Source organism: Moschus berezovskii, chromosome 1 (genome assembly GCF_049115385.1).
Source record: "Moschus berezovskii isolate FMDL1 chromosome 1, NW_MosBer_1.0, whole genome shotgun sequence".
NCBI lineage: Eukaryota > Metazoa > Chordata > Mammalia > Artiodactyla > Moschidae > Moschus > Moschus berezovskii.
In genome coordinates, this window is record NC_142460.1 from 89,031,614 (window position 1) to 89,046,674 (window position 15,061).

The 15,061-nt window shown below is 45.0% G+C and overlaps 1 protein-coding gene across 1 annotated transcript in view; it reads left to right on the forward strand.

The window, feature by feature from the left end:
• PDIA5 (protein disulfide isomerase family A member 5) overlaps positions 1 to 15,061 on the forward strand; it is a 93,428-nt gene that overhangs the window by 61,245 nt on the left and 17,122 nt on the right. The window contains exon 12 of the mRNA XM_055395329.2: positions 14,847 to 14,917. Within this exon, the coding sequence (XP_055251304.2) occupies positions 14,847 to 14,917 (71 nt within the window). The remainder of the gene's footprint in view (positions 1 to 14,846; positions 14,918 to 15,061) is intronic.

Below are 15,061 nucleotides of genomic sequence, written 5' to 3' on the forward strand. Positions count from 1 at the left end.
AACATCTGCCAGGTATCACTGCAGCCCTCTCCCTGCTAAGATACACTCTCCCGGCCAGTCTCAGATTTGCTAATGAAAGCAAGTCTTATGGGAAGTTAGGCTGCATCCAGAGCTGAACTCACCCTGCCCAAGTTCCTGCCCCAGTGGTAGAGGCAGAACCCGGGCTCACTGTTTTCAGTTCCTTCCTGGGAACTTCACTATGTGTGTCGGTGCTTCTAGTCTGTGCCAGAGAGAGCCCTCTGGCTCCTGGAAGATTACAGAGTGGTTTGAACAGTGCTTCATGCATCACAGCATGAAGAGTATGTGTCCCCTTTGATGAATCCTGATAAATTGGAATTGTTTAATAATTGTTTATTAGTTGTTGTTTAGTCCGTAAATCATGTCCGACTCTTTGCAACCCCCTGGATTGCAGCCCACCAGGTTTCCTCTATCCATGGAATTTTTCAGGCAAGAATATTAGAGTGGGTTGCCATTTCCTCCTCCAGGGGATCTTCCCAACCCAGAGATCAAACCCACATCTCCTGCATTGGCAGGCGGATTCTTAACTGCTGAGCCGCTGCTGCTGCTGCTAAGTCACTTCAGTCGTGTCCGACTCTGTGCGACCCCATAGACAGCAGCCCACCAGGCTCCCCTGTCCCTGGGATTCTCCAGGCAAGAACACTGGAGTGGGTTGCCATTTCCTTCTCCAGTGTGTGAAAGTGAAAAGTGAAAGTGAAGTCGCTCAGTCATGTCTGACTCATAGCGATCCCATGGACTTCAGCTTACCAGGCTCCTCCATCCATGGGATTTTCTAGGCAAGAGTACTGGAATGGCTTGCCATTGCCTTCTCCAGGAAACCCAATTATTTGTTAAGCCCCTTTTCTTTATAGAACCCTGGTTGCAAACTGGGAAAATTTTTGTCTGTATTCTTTCTTGTACTCTTAGGTTGTAAGGAATTCATTGTAGTAGAGGATGCTGGCAGGGTCTGGGCCCCAGAGCCTCACTGTCGAGTTCTTCCCTGCCCTCTCCCCTTGCAATGCACCCACCTGGCTCCCTGAACTAGAGTGATCATCACTTCCCCATCTAAGTCATCTATGGGCATCGAGTAAGGGCTTAATGAATGAGAAAACGAACAAATGAGGTTGTTGAGAGCTAAATTAGAAAATGAGAACTAGAAACCAGATGGCAGCCTTTTGTTTCCCCATTAGTCACTGTGAATGAGTATTATGAATACCAGCCCTGGTGAGGCTGTTCCAGCTCCAGACTTAACAAATGAATAGAGCTGAGATTTCGCTTGTTTAGTTCAGTCGCTCAGTCTTGTCCGACTCTTTGCGACCCCATGGGCTGCATCACCCCAGGTCTCCCTGTCCATCACTAATTCCCGGAGTTTATTCAAACCCATGTCCATTGAGTCAGTGATGCCATCCAACCATCTCATCCTCTGTCAGCCCCTTCTTCTTTCGCCTTCAATCTTTCCCAGCATCAGGTCTTTTCAAATGAGTCAGCTCCTCGCGTCAGGTGGCCAAAGAATTGGGAGTTTTGCTTGTTAGGTGTCTGCAGATCATAGACCCTACATTCTCTGACAAGGTGCTTGCCTGTCCCCTGTGCACACGCACACATGTGTATGTGTTTCTGCTGGGCTATCAGAGTGACCGGGCCAGGGCAAAATCCCGAGGTGAAGCTCCCTGAGGAACTGCCCATTTAAATTCCCATCTGATGGGTGTGGCTCCACATTAAATAATCTTTCTACACAGTCCTCCTTCTCTGTCTAGGTGCCTGGGCTTTAGAAGGGATGGAATTCACATGGTTTCGAGAGGAATCTGAGCCCAGGAGGTTAACAGACAGCAGGGTCCCTTAGCTGCCTAGCTGTGTATCTTATACTGGAGTGCTCCCGAGAACCCACCCTGATCAGGAGACCACTTCTGTGATGTTTGAGGGACCTAGAGAAAAGGACAAATGTCAGGAGACCAGAGATTGCACTGCTGGCTCAGGGTTTCCAAGCAAATATTAAATAAAACATGAGTTCTGGAAATCACAGTGTTACAGGTGCCAATCCTGGACCATATAGGGAGTGGTTAAGAAACAGGCCATTTAGGAGACCTAGAAACACTAGTTGGGATCTATCAACATGGATTCTACTCAGGATTGTCATATAAGCTTGGTTTGTTTCTTGGTATAGGATTGCCAGGTTGATGGATTAGTGTGTCTTTCTTTTATCAAAGGTGAGTTGCTATTTTCCCAGGTGTGATTGGGAGAACTGGGCAGGGTGGGGCCACCCCGAGGGGAACACCTCCCTTGGTGCTATGTGACTGTGAGTCTGACTTGGTTCTGTCTAGAGGGTGCTACTTGTTTTTTAATCAGCAGTGTTGTTGAAACTATAAAAAAAAAGGCAAACTTTCAAATCTACAAGGGTTAGAATTAGAGAAAGGAAAGCTAGTTAAAATACTGAGCAACTGCATGAAGATTTTCAAAGATCCCCACAGACTGAAATAGTGGAAGTCAAATTATAAAGCTGAGTTTATCTTTGTGATTTTCTGCTAATTAAAAAGGGAGTGCGTATATGTTTTATAAAGGGATAATATAGAAAAGTACAGAGAAGATTAACCTTGTTCCTGGTACAGATTCCCAGGAAGAGCCATGGTCCCTCTTTGCTGTTATTTCTGTACTGAGGAAGTGCTCAATGTTCATTTCTGTCAGAGTCCCACTTGCCTGAAGCCTTCATCAAGTGCCTGTAGAACTGCACTCCTGGGTTCTTGGCAGGGGAGGCACCTGGTATTATCAAACACCTCCATGGACCCCGTGCTTCTTTACCCTCTTTTCCAGCTTTCCTGGCACACAATTCCCATCTCAGCCTTTTCCTCCATCTCCCTCCCAGCTGGAGTCCTGGAGAAATCCCACACAGATTTTTCTGCAGCTTGCATTCCTGATGCCCGAGTTGTCATTGAACAAATAAACTCAGCCTGGCCACAGCGAGGGAACAGTCACAACAAGGGAACGGGGGTGCTGAGCTTCACAAGCAGGTGTGCCCCCAGAGCCCACTGTCCAGGTCCTGGGCCACCTCCAAGGAACAGTGTGTTGCAAGCAGTGGGCTCCTAGAGGGGTCGTGCCCCATGCGGGTCAAGGACAGAGCCCAGTCTCCTCTGCTGCCCATTTGGCCCTTGACACGGGGCTCCGAGTGGTTGGGGGAGGTCACAGCCCCAGGCCCAGTCCCCTGATCCGCAGAGCAGTAAGTAGTATCTGAAGAGGGCGAGGTAGTGGGACCCCAGCAGCCAGCGCTCTGTGGTGCCTTTTCTTTCTGCAGCATTCTGAATGAGAAAAGTCCCTGCACGTTGTCACTCATCTCTCTCCACCGTTTGCTTTGCTGCTGTAATGTCTGCCAGCTCCTCCCTCTCCGTGTGCCTGCAGCCCTGCGGTAGGCCAGGGAAGGACATGCTGCTGTAATGACCCCCACCCCCCGGAGTGACTGTTACTCACATGGGGAGATAGAAGGAACAAAGCGGGGCTCCAGGGAGGGGGGCCCCGAGGAGCAGCCTGTCTCTGCCATGGGCGTCCTGCTGGGGAATCACAACACCCTTGCTGCCCCTCCCCAGGGCAGTGGCAGCCTGCCCACAGCTCTGCCCCGTTTCTTGGCAGCAGGCCGCCCAGGGTGAGAGGTTTTCTTTGCCGTAACTCCTAGGAGTGGGTGTGTGCCAGAGATTCTGGGCGTGGCCTGCCTTCAGGAGCTGGGCTGCCTGTCTGGATTCAGCATCAGACCCCTGTCAGACTCTAGAATTTCTACTTCTTACTTCATTTATGTCTACTCCAAGCAATATGTGATCCCTGGGACAGTACAGGGAAATATAAACAAGGGAAAAAAACTGTGTATAATCCCATTATTCAGAAGCATCCACTTTCTTCTTTTTGTCGGCATTCTTTCCAGTTGCTTTTTCTTTTTTATTTTTCCCTTGTTTTCCGCTTTTAAAAAAAATTAACATAAAGGTAAATTGACTTTTTTCCTAATATATGTAGATTTGTGTAACCATCTTGCATAAAACTCCTTTGTGCGATCACTCTTATTTTTTAAGGGCACAGATAATTTAAGAACAATGTTAACATTCTTGTTATCGGGGGCATAAAGTTCAAGGGATACATAGAATATAGTGTCAGCAGTGACAGTTCCCTTGCCACCGGGCCCCCCTCTCAGGGTTGACCAGTGCTGACCGTTGGTTGTCCTTTTCCCTCCTATGCTTCTCCTGGAACAACGGGGATCGTTTCTTACCCATTTTCCTGTGATTTGCATTTTTTTCACTTATCAGTATATAGGTCTTGAATATATTTTTGTCTAAATGTAAGATGTTAGCATATAAATCTACTGCAATCTTTTAAACTAATAAATAGTATTTTATAACTTACATAGGCTATGGATTTTAAACCATCCCATCATAGACATCTGTCTTCAGTATTTGTCCAGACAATGCAGTAAACCTTTATAAACGTATGTATTAGGGAACATGTCTAAATGTTGAGATGTATTAGACTCCTGGAAGGGAGGGTGCTAGGCCCTGTGGTAAGTGTGCTTGAGCCTTGATAGATGCCACACACTTTTCTCCAGGAAGGGCTCACCACACCTGGGGAGCAGTGCATGACAGAGCCTGCATCCTCGCCAGCCCAGAATACAATCAGCCATGTATATTCTTGCTAGATGGGACAATGGGACAACTTGTCCATACTTACCAGGCCTCCAGGGAAGTGAGCATCCCTTCATGTGGTAATCAGCCTTTCGTATTTCTTCTGTGAACCAACTGTTCATTCCCTTTGCCCGTTATTCTATGGGTTGTCTTTTTCTTCTTGATCTAGAGCTCCATACTTAGGGTTATTAATTTTTATCTATTTTCTGTGTTCCAGATGTTCCCTGTTGGTCTGTTACTTACTGTTGGTCTATGCTGCCTTTTCATTGTACAGCAGCATTACATTTTTATAGGCACATACAAGCTAGAATGTTTATTGAGTACTTGGTGTGGATCAAGCATTGTTCTAAGCACTTTCCGTATATGAACTCATTTAATCTTCACAACAGTTCCTGTAAAGTGGGTATCATGATTATCTCCATTTTACAGCTTAGGAAAGGGAGGCACCAAGAGGTTGAGAAGCTTGCCAGAGGTCACATAGCCAAAGAGGTAGGACCAGGGAAAAACCCAGGTCCTAGGGGCCACAGCCTACAAGGACCAAGCCCTCTGAGAACCTGCCTTTTCCCTCTTGACCTCTGGGATATCCATCCCCAGGATATAAAAATAGTGTCCTAGGACTTCTGGGTGGTGCTAATCATAAAGAATCTACCTGCAGTGCCAGAGACCTGGGTTCAATCCCTGGCTTGGGAAGATCCCCTGGAGGAGGACATGGCAACCCACTCCAGTATTCCCTGGAGGATCCCATGGATAGAGGAGCCTGGTGGGCTACAGTCCATAGTGTCTCAAAGATTCAGGCAAGATTGAAGCACTTTAGCATGCATCTATTTTGTGATATTTTTGTTTTTCTCATTTTGCTTTTTAATTCATCTGAATTTTTCATTTGTTGTGCCAGGTGGGAGGAAGGGATTTAATTTTAAGTTCTTTTTTCTATGTTTTTTTAATTTACATTTTTCTTAACATAAGATAATACAAGATAATGTTATTAAAATTGCTTATTTGTTGATGCTTTGTGGTCACATAATATTCCGTTATATAATGGCACCATAAATTACCTAACCAGCCCCATAATGTTGGAGGTTTGAGTTGTTTACTGTATTTCCCTGTATAAATCATGCTGCAGAGGGCAATTTTCATGTATAAATATTTGTCCATGTGTCAGATTATTTCCTTAGGATAGAAGCCTGGAAGAAAAAATTTTACAGCTTGTTATTTACATTTTATACTAATGTAAAGGAAGGGGGAAAAAAATCCCATGCTTTCTCTTTAAACAAGAAGGATGAGCCATTTATCAGGATGTGTCTGCCCCAGAGTGTCTGAGTGGCTACAGTCAGCTTTGGTGCAGGTACAGCTGGAAGCCTTGAAAGAGCCCTGAGGTCTCTAGGGGGGCCTGTCACAATGTTAAATGTTAAAGCATTAGTGTTTCTGCTAGCATCTTTAGGAGCCCCACCTCCCTGCCTTGTCCAAGCCAAGGTCCAGGCAAGGCAGCAGGAATGTGGGTAGGAAAATCCAGGTTCCTCTAGAGTGCCAGGTACTAGGGAGCTTTCTAGAAAAATCTGGTCCCCTGGAAGATTCTGGTTACAAGAGCCAGGAATGTCTCCATTGCTGGTCTGTAATAAAATCCTAGGAGTAACTGAAGTTAATGGAATCCAGAGGAACGTGAAGGCCTGAGGTTGACGGGAGGCCAGCATTCCCACAGTCAGAAAAGAGTGTGGTCGCGGAGCTGCTGGGCAGCCTCTTTGCCAGGTCATGAAAATCGGTGTAAGTGCACTTCCGTTCTTACACAGCTGATAAAAACCCAACAAGGAAGTTTGGCAGTAAAACTTAATGGCCCATCAAGTAACAATCAGGACAGTAAAATGCAGCCGGCTGGAGTTCTCACTGTCCTGTCCATGTGGCCGACCTGGAGGCTGGGGTCCAGGCAGTCACCACTCACACCCTCAGCTCCCCAGGGCAGGCGGCTGCCAGCGAGGGAGACCTTTGCTCAGCCAGACAGCTCTCCTCCCAGGGGGCTGGCTGGTTTCCTCAACCCAAACTGTTTACAGAAGTTTATTGCTTAGCCTTTGTATCTTGTTCAGGGAGCAGAGGGAATAGCGGCTCGTAGTGAAAACCAGTAACTCTATCAGGAGAACTCTTGGAAATGTATGGGAAGCTTCAGGACAACATCCAGAGATACTGGAGATTTCCAAAGATGTTTTCCAGACCTAGTAAGGAGCGCAGAAGTGTATAAATGGGGTGGGGTGTGGGGAGGCTGTGCACATTGTAAATGACATGGCTGCTGGTTTTACTAAATAGAGGTTTAATCAACCTAGTAACTGGTGCGGCTTTTGCCCCGAAAGAAAGCAGATGCTCTCCTGACCATCCTCTCCTCAACCAGGCATGAATGATGCAGTTCAGCCTTGTATGCACTGCTCTAATCCTGAACAACACAGCCATTCATTCACAAATTGTGTGTGGGATGCCATCTTCAGTACCAGAGATGTGGTGGGGAGTGAGACTAAGTGAGATCAGCCTGTACAGAGCCTCATCCCAGTCGGGGGATTGGAGGGTTCAAGTGAGCAGATCACTCCAGCTATTTGGAGAATAGCCGAGAAAATAAACAGGCTGTTGGAAGTGAATGTGATGGGTTGAGGCTCCCTGGGGTGAGGTGGTCAGGGAATTTCTCTGTGGAAGTGAAATTTGAGCTAAAGCCTGCGTGATGTGAAGTGGTCAGCCGTACGAAGACCTGGGGGAAGATCGTGTTCCAGGCAATAGCTCGTTAAGAGCTGTGAGGGTAGAAACGAGCTCGCTGAGATAGGAAAACAGAAAGAGGTCACAGCTTGCAGTGTGGAGGACAGAGGGACGCTCCCTGAGTTGGGGTTGAAGGCAGGAAGGTCCGATTATGTGGAGCTTGTGGCTGTGGGAGGGAGTTTGGATTTCAATCTACTTGTGATGGAAGCCATTGGAAAGTTTTGACCAAGGGAAATTGATAAGATTTATGATTTGAAAAGATGCCCTGGTCACCCTCTAAATATCAGGAGACAGCAATCTAACAGTCACAGGGCATTGCAAAGTGAACTACCATAGGAGTATATGAATGAGATGTCTTGTATGAGCAGAAGAGAAATAGGTGGTCTAGTGGAGCTGAAGTGAGCTGGACAGTCAAAGTCTGGGCCAGAGCTGGGGTGGACACTGTCTGGAGAGGCCTTGTCCAGCAGGGCTGAGGCTGTGATGGTGTGAGCTGGGGGAGGTGGACAGAAGTTCAGGAAAAAGACTGGCTTGTGTGGTCACAGTGTGCTCCAACCAGAAGCCTTCTAATCCTACTTTGTAATCCCGGCTTGTTTATCCGTGGCCCCGGGAACCCACCCCCCCACCCCAGTTTATCACTTCATCTCCCAGAGCTGTCATTTCTGAAGATCTCTGTCCTGTGTCTCGTGAGGCTGCTGAGACTGTGTGTGAAAGGCCAGTGCGGAGAGAGTGAGCCCTTTCATTACTTGGTAGAGTCCTACAGACTGGAGGTTCAGGAGAGCTGTGTGTGCACACCACAGAATCTGTCACCTCCGCGTGTCCTCCAGCCACCCCTCCCGTGTCTAGGGCAGGCCTCACGGGTCGATCACAGTTTCTCATCCCTGTGAGCTAGTTTTGCATCTCAGGAGTCCATCTCCAGCCCGCCGCTGATAGAGGCTGGCAGGCGATGTGGAGTCCGTTTGCTTCCCCAGGGAGCAGTAGCATCAAACGATTGAGTCTGTCAAAAGTATGAAGGTGAACTCGCTCATCTTCAGGGGTCCTTTCTCTTTGCCTGGTACGTTTTGGATAGAAAAAACGGTTTTCTGTGAGTGACTTTGTCTTTTTTGTCTTCTCTGCCCTCATTCTCACATAGTCCCACTGCCCCCCTTGAACACGGGCCCTGCTGGCACTTGGCTGACATCACATTCTTACCCTGGTGGAGGAGAGGGTGGTCAGGGGAGCATCCCCTTCCTGCCCCTCCTGCCCGCCGTGGAGGCCTCTTGGAGCCGGAAGCCTGGGTCTTCTGAGGCTTGCCCAGGCCTCTTTTCTTCTGCTCTGCTGGCTTGAGTGGCTCTGCTCAGGCCAGTCACTACTTACTTCAAGGCAGAGAGAACTCTTGGGTGTCAGACCCCACAGCAGGGGGAGAGCCTGTGAGCTTCTTTTTCTTGATGTCTCTTAATGCAAGGTGAGCCCCCTCCACCGCAGGGGAAGTCAGCCTGGGAGCTGCAAGTAGTGTGGGGGAGGGAGTGGTCACCTTGGGGCAGGTGCAGGGAGTTCTCAGCCTGGAGGCAGGCCTGCGGATTTCTCTAAGAGTTGTAGACCCTCCTGACTAAACCCCAGAGAGTGAATTATTCCTTTTATTTTAGTCAGATGAAAAAAAATTTTTTTAAGTCAGTGTATTTCACGTTAAGTCAGTAGAATCCTCCTTAGAATATCTGATTTACTCCAGACATGGGGATCCACGTGGAAGGGAACCTCAGTCTGACACCTGTGTAGACAGCTCCTTGATCTTCTACCCCTACCACTACAGGAAAGTGACTGCCTCAGAGTCAGCCCTTCCCTGTCTTGTCCTCTTATAAGACCAGGGGTCTGTGAAACCAGTCAGGACATTCAGAGCCCTCTGAAGTTATTCATAAATATAGACTATATATGCATTGATATGGGAGAAGCGAGAGAGAAGCTTTCATTAAATTCTCAAGAATGTCAGTGACCCAGAAAAGCTCAGTGGACCTTGAGTCCGCCCAGACCAGAGGAGGTTGCTCTCTGTTTGGCTGTTGTGGGCGGCTGCTGTCTGCAGGGAAAGGCCCGTAGGGGAGTCCCAAGCTGGACTGTGGGCTGCATGCTTTAAACAGAAATAGTGCTGTGCTCTACCTGCTTCAGGAACATCCTGTTAAATGGGCTTTTGTGGTCTTTCTTGAGGCTCTACATAGAATCTATGTAGAAGATTGTTTCTGTAGGGAAATCACATTTTCGGTTCCGAACAAAGTTTACCAAAACAAAACAAAAGATACATTTGTAGCTCAGTTGTTTATAAAGTGCAGATGGGTTCTGATCATGCTAAATGTTCAGCTCTGGAAAATACTGTTCTTATATTTTAATACTGTGATGACTTTGATACCTGTATGGTTCACTGGGGTCCCAAGTGGGCTCTAGTCAGACCATGAACCCACAGGTGTCCCTCTTCCTCGGGCTTGTTTGAGAAGGACCAACATGTTAGTGCAGCTGAGAATTGTGGCCACTCCCTGGGCTGGATTCCATCAGTGGATTTCGTCCATCGAGTCATCTCATGGCTTCCCCAGAGCACTCTCTCCAGAGGAGGGCTTGACAACACTGGCCTGCATTTTCTGTTATATGTGTGTGGGTATTTGTATTTGGGGGGTTGCAATTAGGGTACTCTTGGCTGGAAACTCCCATGGATGGAGGAGCCTGGTAGGCTGCAGTCCATGGGGTCGCTAAGAGTCAGACAGGACTGAGCGACTTCACTTTGATACATTGGAGAGGGAAATGGCAACCCACTCCAGTGTTCTTGCCTGGAGAATCCCAGGGACGGGGGAGCCTGGTGGGCTGCCGCCTGTGGGGTCACACAGAGTCAGACACGACTGAAGCGACTTAGCAGCAGCAGCAGCAGCAGTTAGGGTAGACACTGTGGGGCCCCTGTATTTTCTGTTATGTGTGTGTGTGTGTCTGTGTGTGCAGGGCCCCTGTATTTTCGGTTGTGTGTGTGTGTATTTGTATTTGGGGGATTGCAGTTAGGGTCGACACTGTGGGGCCCCTGTCACTGGGAGGAACAAAGTGAACGTAAACCGAGGAAGTTGGAACAGACAGAAACTGAACGTGTGTCTCAAGGCCACGTGGAGCTGAGCTCTGCAGGATTGACCTTGAAGGAAAGAGGAACTTTTGTCCTAGCCACAGTGCTCAGATGGAGGCGGGAAAGCTGTTTACATGGCCCAGTGGCTTCTGGGGAGGAGGTGGTGTGTGTGAGAGGGCGCCTCTGATAATACTGGTGTGTGTCTCCTTCCTTTCTTTTCTTGTCCCAATTCTTTCTTTTTTAAATTAAAGTGTAGTTGATTTACTGTATTAGTTTCAGGTATGCAACATAGTGATTCAATATTTTTATAGATTGTACTCCATTTAAAACTTTTACAAAACGATAGCTATACTTCCCTGTGCTCCCTCCTTGTTGCTTATTTTATACATGGGAGTTTGTAACTTTGCATCCCATACCCTTATCTTGCCCCTTTTCCCTTTCCTATCCCCACTGGTAACCTCTGGTTTGTGCTATCTGTGAGTCTGTTTCTATTCTGTTTTAAACATTTGCTTCTTTTATTGTTTAGATTCCACATGTAAGTGATTAACATAGAGTATTTGTCTTTCTCTGTCTGACTTCACTAAGCATAGTACCCTCTATGTCTGTACACATTGTTACAAATGACAGAATTTTATTGTTTTTATGGTGGGATAATATACCGTTGTATACATGTACTGCCTCTTCTTTATCCATTTATCTGTTCATGGACACTTAGTTGCCTCCATATCCTGGCAGTTGTAAATAATGCTGCTCTGGGCATTGGGGTGCATATATCCTTTCAAATTAGTGGGGTTTTTTTGTTTTTCTTTCAACATATATACCCAGGAGTGGACTTCCTGGGCCATTTGACGGTTCTGTTTTTAGTTTTTTGAGGAACCTCCATACCGTTTTCCATAGTGAATGCACCAATTTATATTCTCAATGGTGTACCCAGGTTCCCTTTTCTCTACTTCCTTGCCAACTTTCGTTGTTTGTGGACTTTTTTGATGAGAGCCATTCTGAAAGCTGTGAGGTGATATCTCATTGTGGTTTTGATTTGCATTTCTTTAATGATTAGCAATGTCTTTGGGAAAATGTTCAAGTCATTGCCCATTTTTAACTCCGATTGTTTGTTTTTGATTTTGAGTTATATGAGCTGTTTATGTTTTGTATATTAACCCCTTATCAGTCATATCATTTGTAAATATTTTCTTCCATTCAGTAGGTTGTCTTCATTTTGTCAGTGGTTTACTTTGCTACACAAAGCTTTTATGTTTAATTAGGTCCCATTTGATTATTTTTGCTTTTGTTTCTTTTGCCTTAAGAGACAAATCCAAACAAATTTTACTACAGTTTGTCAGTGTTCCACTTGTGTTCTCGAAGTTTTATATTTAGGTCTTGACTCTGTTTTGAGGGTTTTTTCATATATGGTGTGATAAAATGTTTTAACTTTATTCTTTAACATTTAGCTGTTCAGTTTTTCCTGCACCACGTATTGAAGAGACTGTCATTTTTTCTTTGTATACATTTGCTTCCTTTGTCATAGATTAGATTAATTGATCCTAAGTGGGTTTATTTCTGGGATCTCTATTCAGTTCCATTGATCCCGGTTTTTGTTTCACTGCCATAGTGTTTTGATTACTGCAGTTTTGAAGTGTTGTCTGAAGTCAGGGAATGTGATATCTCCAGCTGCTTTGTTCTTTTTTCTCGAGATTACCTTGGCAATTCAGGGTCTCTTGTGGTTTCATATAAATTTTAGGATTATTTATTCTAACTGTGAAAAATGTCATAGGCATTTTGATAGGGATTGTATTAAACCTGTAGATTGCTTTGGGTAGTATTGACATTTTAATAATTAATTGCATAATTAATTCTTCTAATCCACAAACACAGATCATCTTTCCGTCTCTGTGTATCATCTTCAATTTTTCATCATTGTTTTATAGTTTCAGAATATAGATCTTTCATCTCCTTAAGTTTATTCCTAGATATTTTATTCTTTTCGGTACAGTTTTTAAACAGGATTGTTTTCTTGCTTTTTCTTTCTGATAGTTTGTTATTAGTATAAAGACAATGACATATTTCTGTATATTTATATCCTACAACTTTACTGAATTCATTTATTAGTTCTAATAGTTTTTTGGCAGAGACATTAAGGTTTTCTATATGTAGTTTCATGTCATATGTAACTAGTGATGATTTTATTTTCTTTCCAGTTTGAATGCCTTTTATTTCTTTTACTTGTCTGATTGCTATGGCTAGGACCATGTTGAATAAAAGTGGTGAGAGTAGACGTCTTTGTCTTGTTCCTGATTTTAGAGGAAAGGTTTTCAGCATTTCACCACAGAGTGTGATGTTAGCTGTGTTTGTCATGAATGGCGTTTATTTTGTTGAGCTGTGTTCCCTCTGTGCCAGCTTCGATGAGAGTTTTTATCAAGAATTGAATTTTGTCAAATGCTTTTTCTGCATCTATTGACGTGATCTTTTTGCTAATAATTGTATCACATTGATTCATTTGCAGATACTAAACCATCCTTTCATCCCTGTCCCACTTGATCATCCTGTATGATTCTTTATATATGTTGTTGAATTTGGTTTGCTGATATTTTGGAGAGAGTATATGACATCTATATTCATCAGAAAGTTAGTTTGTAGTTTGTTTGTAGTGCTTTTCCCTGCTATCAGTAGCAGGGTAATGGTGGCTTTGTAGAATGAATTTGGGAGTGTCCATTCTCTTCCATTTTGAGGAGCTAGTTTGAGAAGAATAGATATTAGCTCTTCCTTTATATGTTTGGTAGAATTACCCTGTGGAGCTATCTGGTCCTGGACTTTAGTTTGCTGAAAGTTTTGTTTTTTATTATGAATTCAACTTCACTAGTAGTGATCAATGTGTTCAGATTGCTGATTTCTTCCTGATTCAGTCTCCAAAGATTATGTTTCTAGAAATGTGTTCATTTTTTCTAGGTTGTCCGATTTGGTGTATAACCATAGTAGATTTTTTTCATATCTCTGATAATTGGTTGTTATTTCTCCTCTTTCATTTATTTGAGTCCTCTTTTTTCCTTAGTGAGCCTGGCTAAGGTTTATTAATTTTGTTTATCTTTTTAAACAAGCCAACTCTTGGTTTCATTGATCTTTTAGTCTTTGTCTTATTTATTTCCTCTCTGATCTTTGTTATTTCCTTCCTTCAAGTGACCTTTAAGTTTTCTTGTTCTTCTTTTTCTAATTCCTTTAGATGATAGATTAGGTTGTTTATTTGAGATTTTTCTTGTTTCTTGAAGTTCCCCTTTATCGTTATAAATTTACGTCTTAGAATTGCTTTTCTGCATCCCATAGATTTTGGAAAGTTGTGTTTCCATGTCTCAGTATTTTCCGATTGCCTCTTTGATTCTTTATTGACCTGTTGATTTTTTAGCGATAGCGTGTTGCTTGGTCTCCACGTCCCTTCCTCTCTTGTCTTTCTTTTTCCAGTGATCAGTGGTGGAATCATGGTGCTTTAAGCTCCCAAGCAGCAGCACACACCACAAGAGGGCCAGTCACGTCCCTGTATCCAGTTAGCCTTGTCTGTGTGTACCCACCCCAGCCAGGTTTCCCTTGAGAGTCGTCTCCAGCCTGAACCAGTCTGGTCCTACTGGCCTCATAGCCCCTTTTGCCACGATGCTAGAAAATACTGTTTCTGCTAAAATGAAAGCAATTTAAAAGTGTCCTGTTATCACCTACAGAAAGTAGGTGATGCTTCCTTTTTAATGTATCAAATGTTATTATTTGTAACATTATTGCATTCAAGTGGTTGTAAGAAGAGGCCAAAGCAAAGCAGTCTATCCCAAGAAAATGCCATTTGTTTGGAAATGACAAGTGCTTGTCATATCATACCACCTCCCTTGTGGGGACAGTCAGAACTTGATTTTTTCCCCTTTCTCTTGCTTTTGTGAATTCTTATTCTCAGTTCAAGGCTCAGTTCACTTCTGCCTGCATGGTGCTAGGAAGCACACGCTGCTGGTGGCCATGGCCTCCAGCTCGATTGCTTGGGTTTTCAGCCCAGCTCTGTGACCTGTGGCTGTGTATGTAACCTTGGGCAGTCATCCGCCCTCTCAGTGCCTCAGTTTTCTCATCTGTAAAATGGAGATAACATAGTTCAGACCTTGTAGGGCTATCATGCAGATACAGTCACCCAGAGCAGTGCCTGGCACACGGGACCTGTATATATATCACCAGTATTGTTGATGTAGTTGATTCACTTCTGCCTCTTGTGCCCCTCCCACCCCCAGTGGATCAGGCGAAAGCTTTCTTTTCTCTGAGCTGGTACTGATATTCTTTTCCCCTGGGTACCCCTGGTATCTAGTACTAGGACCCAGCTGTTTTCCGGAGGCAGGGGACATCCTTGGAGCCTCCATGCCATGGGGATGGTTTCTCTTGATTTCTTCCCACAGGGTGTGGACACTGTAAGAAAATGAAGCCAGAGTTTGAGAATGCAGCGGAAGTCCTCCACGGAGAAGGAGACGTAAGCTTTCTTTCCTTAACCTCCCCCATGGCTCTCTACTAAATCCGTATCATTCAGTAATATGAACCATTAGGACAACTTTCCCCTGTAAGCTCTGTAGCAGCTCCCCAGCTCCATGGAGCCCTGCGGGACTTCTCTGTCCCC